Genomic DNA, 23,341 nt, shown 5'->3' with positions numbered 1-23,341 from the left:
CGGCTGAGGAGGCGAGAGGAGGCTGGATGTGGCAGGAGAATTGCTTTGGCCCCGGAGGAAGCGTTCCTGCAGCACGGCTCTACTTCTGAGAAGGAGGAGGCAGAGACGGCCTTCAAGAAGAGGAAAATATGTCTGCGATACCAGCCCCATCTCAATTTCACTAAACCCCCGAAACTGGGGCACTTGGGAGCCACACTCGCTTGAAAGTGACTCTCTCGCTTTCCATTATTTAAACGAAGATTTCACCCTCCTCCTCCTCCTCCCTTCCTTCACTCTCCTATTTCTGCGCTATCCTCCCCCCTTTCTTTTTATCTCCCTCTTCTCCCCTCAATGTGCCATTTGCCCACGGTGCTGCGGTGGGGTGGGTGGGATGGAGAGAAGATAAAGGCGAGGAGGCAGGGGGCTGCAACAGAGCGCTTTCATCTTCTCTCTGCAGGGCTGTTGCATCGGGGGAGAAGACACAGCGAGTGGTTGCAGTGATACAAGAGAACCAGGACACCGGTGCGGTGCACCACAGATGTATTTTATATAGTTTTACCCATCACTTCCACCTGTTATAACGTCTCACTTAGCACAGTGTCTGTACCCAGATCAGAATTCACCAGCTAGAATCAGTTTTAGGTCAAACAACATGAGCAGTCAGACAGTTTGTAAAACCACAGTGAATGTTAAAGTTATTACAGAAACTGTTCATTGTAAGAGTCTGTTAATCTACTTACTGCTTAAACTCTGACCTACTATATTCCAAGAACAAATTTTCTAGGAAATGTTTTCCTTTGTTGGAGTAGTTTAAAAATAAGAAGTTGCCACATAGGGAGTAGGGAGCTCGGGAGTGGAGAAATACTACTACTACATTACTACTACTGAATTATGAAAAACACTGTATTAATCATGACCTCTGCCCAGTTACATACACCCAGTGCACCTGCAGAGCAACATCATGTATGCCACTGCTGCAGGTGGAAGAAAGATCTATAACACTTGATTTGAGTTTTGATTGAAAGACCACCTCTGATGAAAATGAGATGTGATGTTTTTTATGCAAGACATATCATGAATGAAATAATCAGTCAACACCATGACTGAGTGTTTCCACCTTGAACTGCAGTGAACCAATGACTCATAAAAACAGATTCAGACAGCCAGGGTTTCGTCATATAACCTAAGGAACCGACCTTGTTAACTTGCGAGGCCAGGGGGGTGGGGCTAAATAAACCCAAAACCTCGTCAGTACAGAGAGAGAGAGAGAGAGAGAGAGAGTTAGCATTAGCGCAACCGCTAACACTGTGTCAGCCACTGCCAGTACAAGCTAACAAACATAAACAACCAAAATATGCTAACTATGCTAACCATTCTGATATGTCTGAGTCTGGGTCTGACTGAGGCTCAAACGTGGCTGAGTCTCTCTCACCATCTTGATACTCTCTCTCTTTTGCCTCTCAACCTATTGTAGGTAGCAGGTGGTGGGCGGGGCACGAGCCCTGACCCAGAATTCCTCAATGAAGAAAAAAGCGTGGATGAGCTTACAGCCCCAGTTTTCGCATTTTCTTTTCTGAACTTTTTATGTGGGGAAAACCATGTTAAAACAAAATATTAATCAAAGCAGAGTGTTTTGGAGAGGAAGTTGAAACCAAATGCTTCAATCCAGTGTGGATTGAATTTTACCACTGCATCCAAACTCTGCAGCTTGCTATCTCTTAAGCGATTGTAGAGAAGAGCTAATCGTCATAATGTAACATGCAACTGATTTCAAAACTACAGCTTACAAGAGTTTTTCTTCTTATGCAGCAGGAATGCAAAGAAACACAACCTCTGCGTCTGGATGGCTGCACTGCGAACAACCTACTATATGACCACAGTTTATGGCAGCGGTAGCATCAGTCAACTGTGCTGCTATGGTCTATTAGATTAAATGAAACTTTAATGATACCCAGGAGGGAAATCAGGTCATTTCACCAGCAGAGAGCGGGACATAGATCAGATCTGAACAAATAATACAAGGCAGTGAGCGAAATACAGCAAATAATTATGATACAAAAAAAAAAACAAAGGAAGCTACAAGGTTTCCAAACTTTTCTGCACAAAATAGCTACAAATTAAGTCCAAGTCTAAATGATTAAAGCAATGGCACATGATTTTTTATTACATAGAATCTTATTCTGTGGCCTGAAAGTTAAAGAAATGATAATTAAATTGAACTATATCTCATTTTGCTACAGGATATACAACAGCTGGCTCTTCTTGCATCCTCCACAGGAACAACTACAGAGGGTTTAGTAAGTGAAAGCATGGAGACATGAAAGGAAAGATGGTAAATAATCAGTTTGCAGGAGGAAAGAGCAGAAATACCTCTCCTTTGTACATACAGCATCAAATGATACAGCACAACACACACACACACACTCTCACACACACAACCACACTCTCTCACACACACAACCACACTCTCTCACACACACACACACACACACACACTCTCACACACACACACAAAGAGAGGTACATGTGTACATTAAAATGACAAAAAGCATGGGAACGTGTTCAAACTTCCACCAGCCACTCCCAGCTTTTCATTTACCCACTCGGTGGGACATCTGCACCATTCATCCCATCATTCATCCCATCATTCATTCATTTACCCACAACGGCCTGCTTTGCTTTCAGTGTGACTGTACTTCATTGGGTTGGGGTGGGGGGTGTGGGAGTGTCCTGCTTTGTTCAACTGTATGTCGACACAGACCTGTTGAAATCTGAAGGATGACGCTTCGTGTTCAGGTGCTTCATGTGTAAAGTTTTATTTTGTGAGAGCGCACAAAGACACAAAGATTTATTGTGTGATACTCTTTTCAGGGATCCAGATTTACAGAGACACACAAACACAGAACAAAAACAAACCGGTGAGGGTTGGACAAAGACCACTGATAATGACTTCTAGCCAATCTGATAACACGACTATTACTCAACTTTGACAGCTGAACCAAATCGCACTAAACTGAGAGTTATTGTGACTAAACACTTCATCAACCTGCAGGTCTGTGGGTAAAGACCTCACTGTAAACAGTTTTCTTTGGAACTACTTTCTATTGAAGAAACAGTCTTTATGAAATCTGCTGATAGCACTGATTCTGGACAGATATGGCCATGCTAAATTTTTACTAGCCACGTTAGCAACATGGCTCTGTGTCAGTGTTAGCCTGGTAGTCCAGACTGAAATATCTCAAATACTAGTGGATGGATTTCATGTTTTTGTTTTTTTTTTTCATTTCATTCATGGTTACCAGATGATGTATCCGAAAGACCTTAGTGGTCCCTTGAGTCTTTCTCTTTCCCACAGCATCTTCATGACATCTGGTAGAGATCTGGTACACAACTAATTACTTTCCCATCAGCCTCAGCTGTATCTTATGCTTAGTTCAGTCAGCCAACATGGAACAGATAATGAAGTAAATGTAGAATATGTACAGCATTAATGTTTGGCGTCTAGGCTAGGTTCCCACGAGGAAACATCAAGCTCAGCTCGATATCTACTTCCCTGTAGAGGGTGCTAGGTGCAGCTTCTGTAGCAGCGGACTTGAGTTGGGCTGCCTGAGCTAGCTTGAATGCTTTGCTTCATTTCTAATTATCAACTGTTAGCATGCTATCATGCTAAGCTAACAATCGTAAACAGTAAACACTATACGTGCTACACATCTGCACATCAGTGTACACACATAAAAAAGCTATCTGCATGGTTAACTACCCATAGTTAATAACACTGATGCTCTAACCCTTTAACAAACACACCATCCTCCACTGATTTGCGATCAGCTATAGCTGTCAGTAACTGTAGGTAATAAACCACCTGACAAAAAGTCTCTACTTGTCAGATTACATGTAGATACAGCCTTGTCTTACATTTTTCTAGTACGTGACACAGATTTATTTCTTAAGAAGGAATGACAGGATAAAAAATTGGGAGGGTTTGTGGAGGACTCAGAGTTGTAATTACTGTAGCTGTGATGTGAATATGAACGAGCAGGAATTTTAGCTACACAACAGGGGGTCTCACCACAAAGACGGAGCAGCCACGAGGAGGAACATCCTTGGTAATGGACTTCGCCACAGCTCGACTGACTTCAAGCCAAAACAGTTTCCTATCTAATACAGCAGGAGGCTTTATCATGTTGAGAGCACGCTCGGCGGCCTGCGGCGACACAGACCCCTAAGGTCAGGGTCGGGGTGGGGAGTTACTTCATTATAGATAGGGGAAAAAAGCCTTGTATCTTCAAATTGAGAGCTATGTTCCAGGAATATGGCCTCAGTTTTTAGCTCGAAGCTGAATTATTTTCAAGGTGGCCCTGAGAGCTCAAAGCACTGCAGACACAACCAAATACAGAAACCCGCTGCCCTGATGACAACAGAAGTGTTTCCAGGGGACACAAAAAAAACTGATGAACTTGGCCTTACATGTTTTGATTTGCACGACTTATTCTTTAATTTTTCAATGATTTGTGCACAACTTTCTTGCATTTTTTCTAAGTGCTTTTGGTCCTATGTGCAGTACAGACATGGATTTCAACCCCCACATGTGATGTACATCAAATGTTATTTCATATCATCTCTACCATCTCTCCGTTCTGATGTCTGGTCTTGTGAGCATCACCATGTGCTGCAGTCGTGCACATAGTCTGAGGCAAAACCTTCTCCAGAAACCAACAAACAAAAGCTGAATTTGTTTTCTTTACAGAGTGAAAATAACTCTTCAAAGGTTGGATCACAACCGCAGAACACAGAGAGAAAAGGTAATGAGTAACATGCTGGTCCATGTGTGTTTGAGAAAACACAAGGGGAGCAGAATATAAGACAGATGTAAATTCAAACACAGAAACTTTCTAGGAATGAAAGTGGAATTTGAAAAAAAGGTTGAAAATTCAGATTCTGATAAGAAATATAAAACAGATGACCGCTTCTTTTTTTTTTGACGGATGAAATTCCAGGCTTGATTCATGACTCTGCAGTGAACAGGCTCAAACTGACGAGACCACTAACGCTGATCCAGTTTGCTAAATTGCTCCCATCAGCCCAGATGGCCTCGTGTCCAACTAGGACTCCTAATGTTTGTAATCTCATCTGGGTCTGATTGCTGTGACACCACGTAAGCAGGATCAGATTGAATCAGGCCCATTTGGACTATCAATTTCCTGTCACTAAATCTGGTGGGTGGAGTCATGTCAAAGGAGTAACAACAAGAAGATGTGAAACATGGTTTCCTCTCATCACTTCCAATATCGCCTGATAACAAATACTGAGGTTGGCCATTATTTTTAAATAATATTATGTTTAATGAAGGTCAGCGCACAAAAGAAAAAGACATATCTTACTACATTGAAGATGTAATACCCATATATGCCAGAACATCTATCATAACATGCTTTTATTCTGATATAAGGCAAACAATCAAGTCAGTTTGCTTTGATGCTCTGATGCATTTTCTTTAACTCATGCTGACGATCATGACATAGCCACAAAGAGATAAGACACTGCTGCTGCATTATCTCACCATGAAAGAAGTGAGTTTGTCAGCATTTGATCTTTATGTGTAAATCTGAACAGTAGCTATTGTATGAAAATTGAAATCACAGACATTTCAGATATAAAGGCCTGGATAAGAATCAGATGGTGTTCAACCTCTGTAATGACAGGCTGAGGGGCAAGGTCACAATTTGTCTGAATGTAAGAATAATGAGTAAGAGGGAGAAGTACTTTATGCATCATTAATCTAGGTTTATATCATTTTTAATTGTTACAGCTGGATAAGTCAAAGTGCCAAATATAAGGTAGGTGCCTTCTTAAAGGTCCCATATTGTATAATAATATATTATATATATATATATATATATATATAGTAATTTCCATGTGTTGTTTGATAATAAAGCAGGTCAAGGTATATTCAAGGTCTATATTAATACAGTGAAAGTATCAAAGCCTCAGTCCACAGAGAAATGCGCACAGCCTGTGTTCAGAAACTGAGCCTTAAAACCAGCCGTCAGGAATTCTGTAACTTTGTGATGTCACAACAAAAGCAGTCACCGCTCTCAGCCATGCCCCAAGCCCCGCCCACCTGGACCAACCACCCAACCTTGCAGGATTTGGTCTCGCTGAGTGCTATTTTTTTATTGGATCACTCAGAAAACAGTGAGCCAATCAGAAGAGAGGCTCAGAGCCTCCTCTCTTCTGATTGGCTCATTGATCTGTTGTTACTAGAGAGAAGCCTGAGAGAGGAGATGTAAAACTACATTGAGATGTTTTTTGGTTCTTAAAACCACAAATGTATCTTCTTATGGATCAACCCTTCAACTAAAACACAGGAGAAGAGGAAATTTATGCTTCTCTGGTGCCACACTACTTAGAGCTGCAATGATCAGTTGATTAATTGATTGTCGTTTGAGAGAAACTAACCTGCAACTATTTTGATAATCCATTATTAGGTCATTTTTGGGGGGATTTTAGGTCTTTCCCTTATCTACTATTTTAGTAAATTGAAGATCTTGCACAAAACATGAAATCTGATGGTATCACCTTGGGCTGCAGGAAACTGAAATGCATGTTTGTTTGATTTTTGATAACGACAACAATCATTACTTGCGACACTAGACTTCTGCCTAATCTGAATGTGAATCTGAAACCAGCTCTATTGTCTCACAAATATTTAGAACAATCAGTTAACACAGGAGAATTCACCTGTGTGTTGGGTTTTGTGGAAACACTGAGATACTCTGCTTGATGACTTTGCATTTTATACATGAGAGAGCGATTAAAAACAGACACGGTGAAAATATTGGACATAAAATAAGTAACAGACACAGATTAAGAAGTTAAGACAGCAGAACTTGAGTTCCCGGGCTGTAGAAAGCAGGAGCAGAAAACTTGGCCGCGGATATCAGGCTGAACCTCGTCCAGGTCAACTATACGAGCACAGATCATTTGAGTACACTGTGTACAGCTGTCTGCAGGGATAAATGCGCACTGTACTGAGCTTCCTGAGAGAGGAAAGCGGGAATGCTCCAGAGAAAGACAGAATGAGAAGGAGATGGGGATAATCCAGCGAACAGATGTTTGGGAGCGCATCGAAGAGTGCTCGCTGCCCAAGGATACAGATTATAGGGATGGAAGTGCTAACAGGAACATAGAGGGCCTGAGGTGGGCTGCATGATTAGCCAACACTCAACCCACGATAGCTAGCCAACGCACGACCCTCTGAGGTAAAGGCAGCAGCTATTGTTAAGCCACATGTAATGAAAGGAAGACTCATTCTGCTGCTGCTGCTGCTGGGGAGAAGCTGGGATTTAAACTAGCTCTGGAAATGCAATGCACAAAGTCTGCAGAGGAAGTGGTATAAAAATACAAAAGTATGGCATCTTACCAAGAAATAAAGCTTTACTCAACGTGCTACCTGTGCTACTAAATCAAGAGAGAGCTGCTTTTTCAGCCCAACAGGCCATGTTAAAACCCCAGCATCTGCAAAAGATGAATGAAAGCTAATGTGACCGTGCACTCAGAGAGACACACCCTCATGCACAGGACCACAGTGTAATGTGCTGTGCAGTAAAACCAGCCTGTCCTCTGCAGAGAGCAGGTTCGATAGTAGAGAGCTTTAGGATGTCTCATTGTGATTTAAAGACCAGGGACACGTTCAGTCGTGGGTGAACGTCTCCTGTTGCCCTACTGCTGGGGGAGCTGACTGCAAACACATTCTGACAGGCGCGCACATACACACACACACACACACACACACACACACACACATACACACACATACACACACATACACACACATACACACACACACACACACCAGTGGAAACAGTGCAGAGCAGTGTTGCCCTCATTGAAGTGGGAATAAAAAATCAGCTTCCTCACAATACGCTCAGCCCTGAGTGAAGGTGCCGTAATGCGTGCTTCCTTTGCCAAACTGCCAGCCTCGTCACAGGCATTACACTTTTCATTTGGCCTGTCAGGTTCAGCAGGTTCACCCACAGCGGCCGTGGTACTGTTACTATACAGTAAGTGTGTCCATATGCCCAGGCTACACGGGATTTAAAGCTTTAAAGTGAGTAGCTGTCTCCAATCCCAGGCTCTGTTGTGCTGGATAAGGGTACTGGGCAGCTTCTCAAGCCCTTACACACTCACACTCTCACACTCACACACACACACACACACACACACACACTTAACGACACACAGGCCTTTGAACACACACTTTTAAAACCAGAGGGCCGAGGCACTACCTGGAGCCATCTATCAGCCACAGGAGACAGGTCGTGTCCCTGAGGGCCTGGTTAAGAGCAGGGGGGGACATCTGGATGGGAACCATCTGGTGAAGGGGGTGAAGGGGGGTCTGCTCAGCTACTTCTGCTGAAGGCAGGCAGGCAGGTCTGCTGGCCACACCACCAGAACAAAGGCAGGCTGTAGTCTGGCCCCTGTGGCCCCGCAGAAGCCCCTCAGTATGCCTGCCCCCCAGACACAGCACCACACAGCTGGGGTCAGTCTCAAAGCCGGAGTTGGCCTTCAGGAGGATTTGAGGCACGGATGCATGATCTGGGGTCACCTATAGCCATGTCAGAGGCAAGGACGAGCTGTCTTTACTGTTCAGATGACAATAACCCAAACACAAAGAGACCGACAGTGAAGCCTAGAACGGAAAAAGATGCAAAACTTACATTTTCAACCTACTAATTATTCACAGGGCGTTCAAGATTATTCCAGCATTTACTGAACGTGAGCCAGGAAAACCCTGCAGACCAGCTCCCTCTAGTTAGAAAGTCTTGCAATCTTGAAACAACAGCAGCCAACGTGTCCGTCAACAGCTGCGTGACCTTTCAAAACGTCCTTGAATGAGACGAGACCCTAAATCATTTACTGAACGTGTGTATATTCAGAATTTATGGCAGTTTCCAGCTCAGAGCACGAGATCTCTGGAAAAACCTACCTTTTGTTTCAAATTTATGAGTCTGTGTGGAAGTCTGTCCAACTTACATGAGAGACAAGGATGAGGTAAACGTGTCTGTTCTTCCTGACTCGTCTTCCCTTGACAATTTAGTTTTGTTTCTCTGCGTCTGATGATCCAACATGATGTCAAATATCTTATATATCATCTTATACCAGCACATGACCTCTGAGCTCAGGGACACGAGGACCATGAAAACCTGAAGAGAAACAGCTGATGATATAAAATTTGACAGATTATTGAGCATATTCTACAATATCTTAATATAGGGGGAGCGATCTGGCCCAAAAGATTGGGCGAGTGTCCCCACAGATTTAGCTGGACTCATGTGTTTACATGACCCTTCAAATCAAGGCTAAAGGCCCAACTCACAAAGCTCTGCGTCCTCTTTCCGCTCTGATTTTATTCTGAAAGTCCTGACTGGAAGTTGTGATTCGTATCTTTCCGTCACTTTGACGCTTCGTTCTGATGTTTGTCCACTCGCCGCTGCTCTTCCCCCACAATGCCGTCTTGAGTTTACAAACTGTGTGACAGCCAATCACAGCTGGTGGCGGTGGTTCTTGTTCTGCTCCGGTGGAGAACTTGTTCATGTGGCGCTGACACAAAGCTCGCAGAGGCTGCGATTAAACTTAAATAAAATATCTAAATACAGCAACTTTTAATGAGGCGATCTGTATGATTCATCTGAAAAGTGGATCATGTGCCAAAGTAACATCATCCACGATACAAGATCATCAGTTGACCCGCCCCTAGCTTAATATACTTCTCTCTTATGTGCTGTCCTCAGATCTCCTGTTAGGTGCTGAATCACTAGTAAATAAATACATGAAGCAGATGATGTGATGCAAACCTCATATTAAGACGAGCAGGGAGCTATTATCAGCTCGTTGTAATATCAACAACACCCAGGGCTGAAAAAGCCCAGTTTAACAATCTCTCTGTCACTCACAACTGTCAGCAGACACTATCCATTATACAGCCACAGCAGATTAGAGAGAGCAAGTGAAGCCGAAGCCAGAAATCTACATACACTCAATCAAAGCAAAATAGATAAAGCTGAGCTTTCACATGAAACTTGCAGCACGATTAAAGAGGAACACTGAGTGTGATATTGATTGATCAAACACAGTGAAACAATAGTCAAATTTCCACTTGTGTATATATTTAGTCGTTTGAAACTAAATAAGCATTAATGTTGAGCATCTGAGATCACCCGACTGTTCGACAACAACCGGATTACCAGACACAACGGCCACAGGCGCCAAGTCCTTCCCATCAGCGTACCAGCTGTCTTCCCGTCAGCGCTATCCTGCTGTACAGTCATATCTCTACTGTCACCTGGCTCTGAACGCAGCTCAGATTACACACGGCTGCAGCTACTGGCCATCTGCAGTGCGTTATCAAAGGCTTTTTCATGACAAGAGACAATTCCAGTGGGGCCATCAGAGCATGTGGAGAACTGTCAGATGATACTAATGGCGTGATGTAATGCTGATGGTCACTTTTTGCTTCGTGGCCACACTGCTGTATTACTGAGAAGCGTCACACATCGGCCACAAATGCAGCACTGTAGCCTAAAGGTCACAAGACTGATCCCAGCGGCCGATGTGTCCGGCAAGAGCTGAGCGTCGTCAGTCAAGACAATTAAGCTTCTATGAGCTCAGTCACGGTGAGTCAGCTAACTGTTCAAACTGTTAAATGGAAAGAGACACACACACACACACACACACACACACACACACACACACACTACTATGTCCTTGAAAAGAAGAGCAATGTCAGTCACAGCGAGTTACTGTCTCCTCCGCTGCAGTCGAGTAAAGGTGAGCAGAGTCAGGTTGCTGTCATGAGCTGGCAGGTTGTGTGCATGTAAATGTGTGTGTGGAGGTGTGTGTATGCATGAGGCTCAGGATAAAAATGCTCTTAAACACAAATTAAATACGAGCAGGGCCAAGTATTATGGTTCAAATTTTAACAGGATGTCAGTAAGTACAGCTGAATAATTTTCTTTTGTCCAATGACAGAAAATTCATTTTCAAGCAAAAACACCAAACATGACTTTGCCTCAGCTTCTCAGTTGTGAGGATTTGCTGCTTTTCTTTCTCTTATGTGATAGTAAAGTGAATATATTTGGATTTTCGATTGTTTGTCAAACAAAACAAGTCATTTGCAGACCACAGACCACATATCAGAAAAATAACTGGCAGATAATGAAAGTAATTGCTACTTGCAGCGATAATAATACAAACATTTTTGTGATTGAATGAAAATATAGCAGATTTCAGGTAAACATCAAATCCTCCAAGGTTGGATGGTGAGTCCAGGTGGGCGTTGCTTGGGGCGTGGCTGAGGGTAGTGACTGCTTTGTTGTGACATCACAAAGTTCCAGAAGTCCTGACGGCTGGTTTTAAGGCTCAGTCTCTGAATACAGGCTGTGTGTATTTCTCTGTGGACTGAGGCTTTGATACTTTCACAGTATTAATATAAAACCTAGACCTGCTTTATAATCAAACAACACACAGACATCTGCCTTTATATTATATGTGACCTTTAATAAGACAAATATGCATTAAAGCTTCAAAAACCTCCAAGACTTTTTTCCTTCCTCGCTCGCAGCAGTGTGTCCTGACAAAAACAGTCTCCAAATCTAATCAGAAATACAGCGATCATGCAGCCAGAAGCAGCTCAGCAAGTCGGTTCAGTAAAGACAGCAGCGCGACGAAGAGAGACCGCGTACAAATTCATGCACTCAAAGAACATAAAAACAGTATAAACAGCAAATCGGAAACAATTAGCGAAAGAGTTTGGACGGAGAAGGTTTCCAGCAGGGAGAAGGAACTTAAAACTGAAACCGAGAGCATAAATTTGAGGTTTATTTGCCAATATGGATATCAAATGTTGTGTTATTTGATAGTTTAATGATGAAAAAACACCAAGTGAAGCCAAAAGGCAGATCATGAGGAGATGGAAATGAACTCTGGTATGCATCTATCCTCATGCGTGCTGCTTGTTGCTCCGCTATGAGCGTGTTTTGTGTGTTGCGTCGTGTCTCTTGCTGCGTGCGAGTGAGGTTCGTCACACTGGCTCAACGAATGACTAAAATAGCTTGTGTCTGCAGCGCTGTTGACCTTGCACTCGACAGTAACACGATGTGAAGTGCAGGGCTGACGGCCACACCGCTCAGCTGGATCCAGCACAGAGGGTCGAACAGGAGAGGGGAGAAGAAGAAGAAGAAGAAGAAGAAGAAGCTGAAGGTAAGAGGAGGTCGGCAACATATTTCAGCATCTGCATCCAATCGCAAGCAACCAACTCAATCTTTATCAGGCTTTTCCGTTTTATTTTTTACCTTCAGTCAACACTTATTTCCGCTGAGCAGAGAGAAGCTTTCAGTCCCGTTCAGCCTGTACTGCTCTTTAATTCACATTTCAATTTTGTCAATCACATGTGGTGGGCACAAGATTTAACAATAATTGATTTTAAATATTTATAAGGAACAAGGTTTTAAAATAAATAATATTTCACTCACTTGCAGGTTCCCCTCCCCCCTCTCCATTCATCCAGTTGGCAGTAAGCTTCTTAAGTGAATCCAAAGAGAATGACTTATCTGAGTCTACAGGCTCTTACACAAATGTTCTCAAATCGAGGCCCAGCCGCTGCGGCTCCTGCCAGTGAGACAAGAGTTCATCCCGAGAGATCTTTTCATTTTTATTCCAGATGCTGATACGGAGTTGAAGTCAAAGTCTGGACGCCTCAAACATACAGTTGACACAAGCTACTGTGTTTTTAAGTATTGTGTAGTGTTAAGTAACTACATTATTGACTTCACCACATCTCTCACGTTGCTTGTCAAGCATTTTGCAATTTTAGTTTCAGATAAAACCAGAATCATGATGCAAACCTGTCTACAAGTTTACAACCCGTCCGAGCTCTGGATTCTCAGCTGTGTTGTCTGGATTTCCCCGGCTGTTTGTTTCCCTTCACAGAATGATTTTGTCAACAGAATATATGATGGCTGCCATTAACGACTATTTTCATTATTGATTAATCTGTCAATTTTATTCTTGATTAATCGTTAAATGTACAGAATCGTGACAAAGTGCCCATCACCATCAAAATGCTTATTTTGTTTTGTCAGAGCGGTTGAAAATCCAAAGATATTCAGTTTATAATGACATAACACAGAGAAAAGCAGCAGATCATCACAATGGAAGAACAGGAGCAAGTGAAAGTTTTTGCTTGAAAAACAACTGATATGTGAAATAAAATCTGACAAAAACAACTCTAAATCGACTAATCGATGATCGCAGTGTAAATAAAATCCCATTTTGTGTACAGGTAACAGTGTAGCTCATATGAGTCAATATATTGCCTATGAAGTGACGCCTGGCAGTGAGGTGGTGTAAAGGATTTCACTACTACTGGGATTACACATTGTGTTTACTTGTGGAAAGGAGAAACAAGTTCACAGTGTGTTCAGTGCACAACACTGACAGATCATCATTTAGAGTCACGATTGTGGCCGTCTGTCGAATCCTTACTTACACCTGAGGGAAATAAATACCTGGCTCTTCAGCTGCTCCACTACGTTCACCAGCTAGTCTCTAGCTGTGTCTGTCTGCTGTCAGGAGCTGAGCTGGCGGTGTACGATGTACCTGCCGCAGCCAAACATGACTCTGAGAGCAGTGAACCAGAACAGTATAGTTGCGGGCCGGACAGCTAAACACTGAGCTGCACCTCGCTATAAAGATTCAGATTCAGATTCAAATATCAATTACAGGCGCCGCTTTAAACATAATGTCTTGTCCACATGCATTAAATACAGAATATGTAGTATGTGAGTATTGAGATGCTGGAGACAAGTACAAAACCCAAAATCACAAATTTGGGGTTTACAGTCTGTACAGCTGATGTTTTAAAAAGGCACCTCTGACTGAGCTGGGATGTTGAGTAATTAGTTAAGTAATGGCATTTACTATATATTGTGTAATTGATTACATTAGATTCAAGTAACTGCCCCAAATCTATGAACGAAGTTAGATTTCTGCAAATACAGGAAAGGAAATAAAGGAAACCCATTGACAGCATTAGGAGGGAGGATTAGAGCAGATGGAGGGGTAACATATGGAGAATATAGCTTCATACAGGGAGACAAAGGGGACCTGACAGCTACTAAACACATTAAGGAACCAGCAAATTGGCCAGATCCTTAAAACTTCTTCAAGACTGGCATGCATTTGTAATCCATCTAATAAGCCTCGCTGACCTCATATTTCCAGCTTGACTCTGCCTCAGGGCGAACATTCAAACGTCCACAAAGCCTCAGCGCAGCAGCGGCGGCAGCATCTGACCGAAGCGAATGGCTCTGTAATTGGCATTACAACTTGTGGAAACCAAAGAATTCGACCGGTTCAGCTCCGCAGCTCTTTTGCCTTGGCCGACGGTAAACTTTTTACCCCAGAGAGCTGCTTCTCAGAGCAACATGTCAGGCCCCGGGGCCGTCCACAGCAGCCCGTGATATCTCTGCATCCAGCTGTTGGTCGTACTATGCAGACAGAGCATTAATGTGGACGTCATGTTCAGCTGTCGGGGTGAGATGGAAAAGCTACAGCACACAGGGAAATAGTTCATGTTAGGTGTTGTTTATAGAGAGTGAGCTGATGGATGTAGATAGTGTATGATACTAGTCACTAATTTCTACTAAAGAAAATTGAATAGACCTTTATTTCCTGCACAGCGGCATATCTTTGGTGATTATTCTCTCTTATAAATAAACATATTCTGCATATTATGTAATGTTTTCAAACAATATGGCTGAAACTTCCTCTCAAAGTGCTTTTCATGCTGCTGAAAAATTGTGGCTCTTCCTTTTTTGACACAAAAACATGATGATCCTCGATCACTGAAGCATCTTCTGCCATCACACTGCATTGTGAGTCGTGCTGAATATATCTGGGCATGATGTTAGATTGTCTACAATCTGGGTACGAAGTTATCTCTGTATTTCAGCTCTGATGAAAAGATTTAATGAGGAACAATGATTTACACAGCTTTAGTTTAATACAATTATATTTGCAAAAGCCAGTAAAATATCAGGTCATTTAACATTATTAAGCATTTTAAACAGATTTGTAGATAATCAGACTGACAATAGAATTAGAAATTATCAGGGTCTGGTGCAGTGGACTTGGTGTTTTCCTGCTTCCTCTCAGACATTTATAGAATTAGTCTTAATGAGTTTGCTCATTTCCAAATCACAGTACTGCCGCTCCTGATGTGACCTGAGACAATGTGAGGCCGTAGGTTTGGTTTCAGAAAAGCGGGAACGTGGTGAAGTCAAGGGTTCTTCAATCAGGGGGGGAAAAAAAATATGTGACTGCTATTTCTTTTCTGCATTAAGTGGCTCCTTTCATTTCTTCTTTGTGTTATTACTGACCCAGTTGGGAAGCCTTCACTCGCTGCTATATGTGCATTTATTTATATCAATATTGTGAAACAGGTCATTGTGGGCTCCAATCATAATGTCAGGTCAATAAAAGAATTAAAGGCTGTGTTATTAATGCACTAATCTTACTGGACCAGACATCACTTTCACTTTCACTGGTAGAGAATTAAAGCGGTAGTTTGACATTTTGGGAAAGCTTTTTTGCCTTCTCAAATCTGTCTGTTAAATATAAAGCTTAGCTTAGCTTATCTTAGCTTAGCACAGACATTGGAAACAGATGGAAACAGCTAGCCTTACTTACCTTCAAATGTTACAAAATCCACCTACCAGCGCCTCCAAAGCTCATTAATTAACATGTTATAGCTTGATTGTTTAATCTGTACAAGAACCAAGATTCAAAAATAATTTGCAATTTTTTGGGCAATTATTTCTTGGAATAGTTGCTAGGCTACCAGGAACTCCAGCTACGCCCCCTGTAAAACAGCAAATTGGTGTTTTTGTGTTGGTGGTTTACATACTGATTAAACAAACAAGATGTAACGTGTTCATTAGGTGCTGGTAGGTGGATTTGGTTATCTTTGGATTGAGAGAGGCCATCTGATTCCCGCTGTCTCCAAACTTGATGCTAAGCTAACTTTAGGTTTACTGTACACATACGGAAATGGCATCAATCTTCTCATCTAACCTTTGTTCCCAGAAACTGACCTTTTCTTTTTTGCGTATTTCTTAAAATTTGTACATGTTGTAATGTAGGCAGGCAAAGACTGTAATTGGTTTCATCAAAAATCAGTTCTTCTTCTTGTATTGTCCTCATGACATCATGTTTCCTACATCTGTCAAAGTACCAACAACAACTGAAGTAAAAAGATGACAACAAACAAGAAATTGGAGCCAGAAATCAAATATATGGCGTGTTACACCATGTCTCCCTTTGCTTGTTTGTCTCTGTGGCATGTAAACTGTGCACCTTGTTTCTCACACCTCGGCCAGACAGGTGATTGATGGGGAAGTGATTACATGGGACACAGTCATGCTCACACCACACACCAATGAACAGTATCCAGTTCCTCAGAGAATAATGTTCCTCTACCCGTGTTCTCATCAGAAACAAGCCTTTTTCGGTCGTCGCAGCCAAATGTCGCCTCCGGCAGCTGAGCTCTGACAGGTCTTCAGTGATCACTGTCAAGTCATCACCTGCAGAGAAGTGCAACTGCGGCACATGTGACGAACGGGTTCAACCACAGCTATGTGGTGAAGCTACCATTTGTTTTCAAAATGTAATACATCCCGTGTTTGTTATCTTGCATGAGACTCTTAGGATGTACGGCGCTGTATAAAGCAGGAGCTCCCCTAAATAAAATAAGGTTTTAACAGCGGCCAGAGACCATTTATTCTTTATGTAACAAAAGTGGAAACATGAAAGCAGCTGCAGTCACAATTTTCTTCCCCCGGAAGCAGCGAGGAGGTCTAAAAGGTTTCCAGATGACAAACTATACATCCAACTGTCCGAGCAGCAGCCTCGTTTCACCGTACAGACGCTCCTCATGGGACCCACATGGTGTCAGCAGGCACAGCTGTGCGATGACATGACATTCCCATACGTCCTGACAGGAAGCTGCGAGCTGCAGAACAAAATGGCAGCCAGAAAACAACAAACTGCTCTGAGGCTCTCGGAGTCACATTTATCAGGCTGAAGAAAACATGTTGCCCATGATCAGACCTTCTGAAAAACATGAAATTCCCAATGAAATTCCATAATCCATTATTGATTTATAATCCAGGACAGATTAGAAAAAATTCCATTAGGTTTTTTTTTTCTCCCGGCGTCTATGCAGAGATTGGACAGTACGGAAAACCCCATTTCTGGGTCACATAATATAAATAAGAGTCATATGTGGTAAATCCGGGGGCTAAATATAGGTTTCCCTGCATGTTGGGGCATTCCAGTTTGAGAAGGACATTTCTATAATCCATTTCATGCCTCGTCTCATGAGCTGACATTCCAGCGCCAGAGAAATAACCTGCTGACTTCTGCTCAGATTTCATCAGGCTTTTGTCACTTCCTTTAACCGGTGTGTCTAATTCACAACATATGAAGTGTATTCAACCTGCTGCTGTAGCACATGCAGCTAGATCACATTATCTTAAACTAAAACTATGTGATCTGTTAGTAAACACAGGACAACTATAGTAGAATAACCGAGCCGAAATTTAAAAGTCCACATAGCCTTAACACCGCAACACGTCCTTGAGAAGAACATCTTCTTAAGTATCAAACAGTTGTCTCAGACTGGAACTGGACTTGCACTCTGCTGTGTCTTTAAGGGGTTAGGAACTAAGGCTACATCCACACTATTACGTTTTCATTTTAAAACAAAATCGATCTCCGTCCACATTAACACACCTGAAAACACACATAACATGACCGCTCACTGTGCATGTGCATGCCGGTGTAAACAGGAAGCAGATTGTCTACTCTGCAGCTGATTAGTTGCAGAAAATACTACAAATGAGGAACAGCAACAGACAGTTGTAGTGTTAAAATGTAGAATTGAACTGGACAACATGCTAGCAGCAACAACCAGGTCAGCAACACTTGTAATTCATTATCCATGTTGCTTTCACCACTAGGGAACTAAATTGAAAAATTGAAGGTTCCTTTTGCCTCATTGAGTGGCAGGAACTATGGACCAGGAGATTTAGACATAAGGTCCTGTGGATCAAACTGCAGGCAAAGCTCCAGAGACAGTGAAAAGGGCTATTAGACTCAACTGAGCTGGTCTTCAGTCAGGTGGAGAACAAATTCATCAAGCAAATTCATAGAACAACAACAATGAAAGGTTCTTTTACCCAAAGACTTTATTCTGGTTTCTTCACCTGGCAACACTCACCAAAGACTTGGAAGCAACTGTCTCTCTGTATTAGTTTCGGAGATCTTGCTTGTGGCATGAAAATCCACATCAGAACCACAACCAAAATCAAATCAGCTGTTCCTTGACCCAAACAAAATACCATGAAACTGTAATTTAGGTGATTTTGAGATGTCTTGTCAACACTCAGACAAACATGGGCAGAGCTGTGTCCGCTGTATGAAACTGCAGGTGCTGTCCAGTGAGTTTCTTACCTCTAGCACAGGCCCGGCTCCCAGGATGATCTGCTCCACGCCGCTGGCGAACCCCTTCTGGCTGAGTGCGGTCAGGTGATGAATGAGGAAGTTAGTGCTCTGGGTCTTCCCCGACCCGCTCTCACCAGAAATCACTATGCACTGGTTCTTCCTCCGCTGCAGCATGGCGTGATACGCCACATCCGCCACAGCGTAAATGTGGGGCTCCAGCTTCCCCAGCGTGTGGTTATCGTACAATTTGACATATTTGGGGTTGTAGATGGGCAGGAACTGGAACGGGTTAATCACAATAAGAATACTCCCAATGTACGTGTAGATCTTCTCCTGGCGGAAACGTGCACGAAGGCTTTCTAAAAGGGCACGCTCTGTCAGCTCTGGGAGAGCGCACAGGTCGGACGGAGGGTCGCTCCCTGCAGGCTGGGGGAGGAAACCCCGCTCCACCATGCGCCGACGCTCTTCAGTCACCCGCAGCCACATCTGCAGGCTGCCGCCGTAATGGATAGATCCATCCAGGTTCTTCTCCCGCAGGAGGAAGCGGTAATCGTCGCCGCTGCAAAGACCGCTGCGATTCTCCAGGGCGCTTCGCGGCCATAACATCATCCGCTGGACAGGGCAGTCACCAGGGTTCAGGATCCATTCCTCCCCGCCAAACTCCTTCACCTCGGCCAACACGTAGCATTTGGTCCGCTCCAGGCGCAACCGGTCGATGAGGCACTCGATGGCTTCAGCAGCTGTGGTGTTCTTGCGGGCGCTGACGGGGCAGTAGATGGTGCCCTCAGCCAGGGCGCCCGGGTAGACGCGCAGGGTGAACTCCTGGTCCTCCAGGCGCCGCCGCATGCTGCCACTAGCGGTGGCCATGTTGGCGCTGCTGGCGTAGCTGCAGCCGCCATCTTGTAAGCTCATGGTGGCGCAGCAGGTCCCATCAGCACACCGCTCTCTGGGCCCGGAGGACTGACTCAGGACATCCCAACTGGAAGAGGACAGAGATGGAGAGAGGGGGAAACAAGAGACACAGAGACGGAGCATGGTTAAACAAGGTGGCAGAGCGACAGAACAACAAGGGTTCAAAGGAGAAATAAGTGGCTACAGCCATGAGTTCATGTCCTCACTGCCTCGGGCCTTTCCAGTACATTGAGTCACAACAGGGTCAGTAGAGTCATGGCGATTTCATCTGTCCCATGACAGAGAAGGCAGACTCAAAAGCCTTTCTGTTTCAGATCGTAAAGGGAACTATTATCACAGTCGCCACAAAAGAGGAGCATCAGAGCGAGACGAGAACTGATAGCTATTCAAAACAATGAGGAACAGTAGCTGCTTCATGAATTTAAAGGCTACTGGCCACAGCTTATCAGAGCCACATACCCTGTGTGTGTGTGTGTGTGTGTGTGTGTGTGTGTGTGTGTGTGTGTGTGTGTGTGTGTGTGTGTGTGTATGCACGCGTGTGTGCGTGCATGCATGCGTGTGTGCGTGCATGCATGCGTGTGCGTGTGCGTGTGTGTGCGTGCATGCATGCGTGTGTGTGTGTGTGTGTGTGTGTGTGTGTGTGTGTATGTGTGTGTGTGTGCATGCATGCGTGTGCGTGTGTGTGCGTGCATGCATGCGTGTGTGTGTGTGTGTGCGTGCACTCATGTGATAATCCAAGGGCTCTAGCCGTATGCCAAGATTAACAGCTGCCACCTTCCACACAAAAGTGGCTGTAATGAGAGTACAATGGTGTAATTCACCACTTCCCTGTTGATAGTGGACACAGCACTCCATTTTCCCTCTCCTTCTTTCTGCATACACACTCAGTCCAGTTTCACAGACTACGAGGCTTCAAATGGAAAAAAAAAAAACTGTTAAATATGATGATGGTAATGACATGGCAATGTCAGCTAGGTAGAAGCTAGTAAACAACACTAACCATAAGAAACAACTATAGCTATATGATAACGATATATACTGACGAATCAGGTTCAGGTACTTTTAACTTTTCCTTTAACTGATAATATTAAACTCCAGACTGCTGTGGCCAAAATGCAATACAACTAATAACTGATTTTCTGGGCAACGTTATTCAGATAAGTCACAACTGTTGCAGCAGTAAAAGCTTCCATACAAAACATTTAGTCTTTGTATGTATGTAAGTAGTTGTCATCGGTATTCTTCAAATATTAAGCTTAATTAGGTTTTTTTTTTTTTAAATGTTTGAAGTCAAAACTATGAATTCTCCACATGAATCACAGATAACACACCAGTTTATACTGTTGTTTTGTACAGTGAAAAACAGGGAGTAATAGTTGCACACTGCCGTGATTCTGGCATCACTGACAGCGATTTCTAATTCTTTGGTGACAGGAGTATCATTAGGGATCTGTGGCTCTGACTTTTGCATGGTCAGTTATTTGTGCTATTTGTAGTCTGGGAACTGAAGCGAATTTTAATCTATTGCAACACTCATAAACACAGACAATTCAAAAATGTGGACAGATTTGTTTTGCTGGACTCCAGTCTCTGTGGAAAGGCAAAATGCCCATGACACACGATGACCACCAGTTCATTTTGCACACAGATGAATCAGAAGAGGAGAAGAACCAAAATGTAAAGACTGAAGCTAAAATTTAAATATATTTGATACGGGATTCACTGATCGCTGCCAGTCACCCTTTCACCTTCTCTTGTACATTTCCTTTCAATTATCTTTCTTTTCTCAGCGAGTGCTTCTCATCATGTCTTCTCATCTGTCATGCTGGTTCTGTCTCTCTCTGGCTGTGTTCTGAATACACATCGACCAACAACACAAACACACACCCCCCCGTATCTCAATTCAAGTATGTCAGTTGATCAGGAACCATAATGCAAAGACGGGACATGACATTAGGAATAAATGGTCCCAAAGCGAACAAATTCAAATGGCCTGAGTGAAAACTACTATTGCTCTTGAATCCTGACTCTCTTTTGTTTTCTGGATAACATTTTACTTCCAAGACTCTCTCAGCCAAGTCCATGTGCTGGATAGATAGAGAAAGAGAAAGAAAGGAGTGGATGAGCCAGCCAGTCGTCCTCTGAGCGCCCCAGACGGGACCCTCCTCTCCCTCCTCTCCCTCCCGCTGTCTGGACTGATCCTGACCACCTACATCAGTCTGCAGGAGCACACCACCACCAGACAGAGCCAGAGAGAGAGAGGGAGAGAGGGAGAGAGAGGGGATAGACAGCTGGGTGTCTGTGAGAAACAAAGAAGTGAACTGTGCGGGATGAAAGACAGAGCGGAGGCAGAGAAGACAGAGCTGAGAAACAGACAGAGATGAGAGAGAGTACACAAGATTCAAAGCCACGTCCCCCCCGCCACTGATGAAGTCGCTCGTTTGGACACTAATGAGCTGTTCAAATGAGTAAAAGGTCAGAGTTTCGTGTCTATTATGCAGAAATGTAAATACAGCCAGTATTTGTGCTGCCTGGTGGTTTGCTTTTGGGCGTTTGATGCACTTGCACGAATGAAGAAGGAAACTAATGAAAGGGAACCACTGAAGAAACACATTACACCTGCTAGTCTGTGAAGTTCCCAGACTGCAGAGTGATTAGAATCTGATTGAAAACAACAACTGCCAAACAGTGAATGAACAGTGAAGTTGAATGTTGTATTAGCAACACAAGAGCTTCAGACAGTAAATTACATATTTTTTGGATTCTGAGTGAAGTGAAACGTGAAAATAATTAAACACCACATGAGCCTTTCTTCTCAAAGGTCCCATTAGAGATGTCCATGTCTTTATTGATTGTAAATCGGGTCTCGGTTCTATATCAACACTGTGAAAGTATCAAAGCGCTCAGTCCACAGAGAAAAGCACACAGCCTGTATTCAGAAACTGAGCCTTAAAACCAGCCGTCAGTGCAATTCACTGAGTCATGAAGCTGGAACATAGTGACTTATGACGGTCGCTGACATGTTCTTGTGTCTCTGCTCAAACGTAAGCTGCTCGGGGCGAAAGACATGCAACTGACACGAGGAGAAGGAAGGAAAGATAGAGATACAGTAGCATGAGAGAGAGTGGAGGGAATAGATGTGAGAAAGTACCAACTCTTACTATATTTCTCCACACTGGATCCAAAACACCTGAAGAATAGTGTTTTATATATATATATATATATATACACACACACACACACACACACACACACACTTTTGTTGCCCTCTTCTTATCACTGATTGATAGAGAAAAGCAGCTTTTCTAAACAGCTCGGGTCTGGTGGTTTATCCGTTACCTGCAGCAGCAGCAAAAGTGTTTTTTCTTTGTAATAAACAGAAGAAGACCTGAGTAGGAAAGTTTGCCACCTACACTAATTCAAATTCTATCAGCATAAAACATAAAACACATTACAGTCCAAGTCTGGAACAACATTGATCTCTGGGAAATACCATTCAAAAACACCACAGATGTCGCCACAATAAAAGGATATTGCAGATTAGCATTTTAAAGGATAGCATGGCAACCCAAATCCCTACTTCGGGTAATGACGTTTTTTTTCCAAAAGACGGATGTACAGCAACTTTAATTCTCCCCTTGGCTGCATTGTTGCTTAGAAAGCTAAAACCTCAAGTCAGACTGACATCGCCCCTCTCAGCTCGACTGGAGAAGAGCAGAAAATGAACCTCTTTGCTTTCAGTAGCCCGTCTGCTGAGAGTTTATGAAGCAGCAAACTGTGCAGCAGGAGGAGCTGGAAGGTTATGTTGAAGCCTCCAGGTAATCAGGGATGAGGACTGATGGACAGTGCTTAGAGGTCAAAGTTCAGAGCGAGGAGCCAAGGTTAC

The 23,341-nt window shown here is 43.3% G+C and overlaps 1 protein-coding gene across 1 annotated transcript in view; it reads right to left on the bottom strand.

The window, feature by feature from the left end:
- The window catches only part of LOC111650354 (unconventional myosin-IXAb-like), a 162,435-nt gene that overhangs the window by 104,354 nt on the left and 34,740 nt on the right, over nucleotides 1-23,341 (bottom strand). Inside the window, exon 2 of the mRNA XM_087172357.1 lies at nucleotides 18,553-19,522. Coding sequence (XP_087028483.1) covers nucleotides 18,553-19,455 — 903 coding nt within the window. The 5' untranslated portion in view covers nucleotides 19,456-19,522. The remainder of the gene's footprint in view (nucleotides 1-18,552; nucleotides 19,523-23,341) is intronic.

The sequence above is a fragment of the Seriola lalandi genome, unplaced genomic scaffold, assembly GCF_002814215.2.
Source record: "Seriola lalandi dorsalis isolate HSWRI2012SDOR001 ecotype SW California unplaced genomic scaffold, Sedor1 jcf7180002052274, whole genome shotgun sequence".
Classification (NCBI taxonomy): Eukaryota; Metazoa; Chordata; class Actinopteri; order Carangiformes; family Carangidae; genus Seriola; species Seriola lalandi.
Note: the sequence above shows the minus strand (reverse complement) of the source record. Positions and strands in the feature narration are given on the sequence as shown.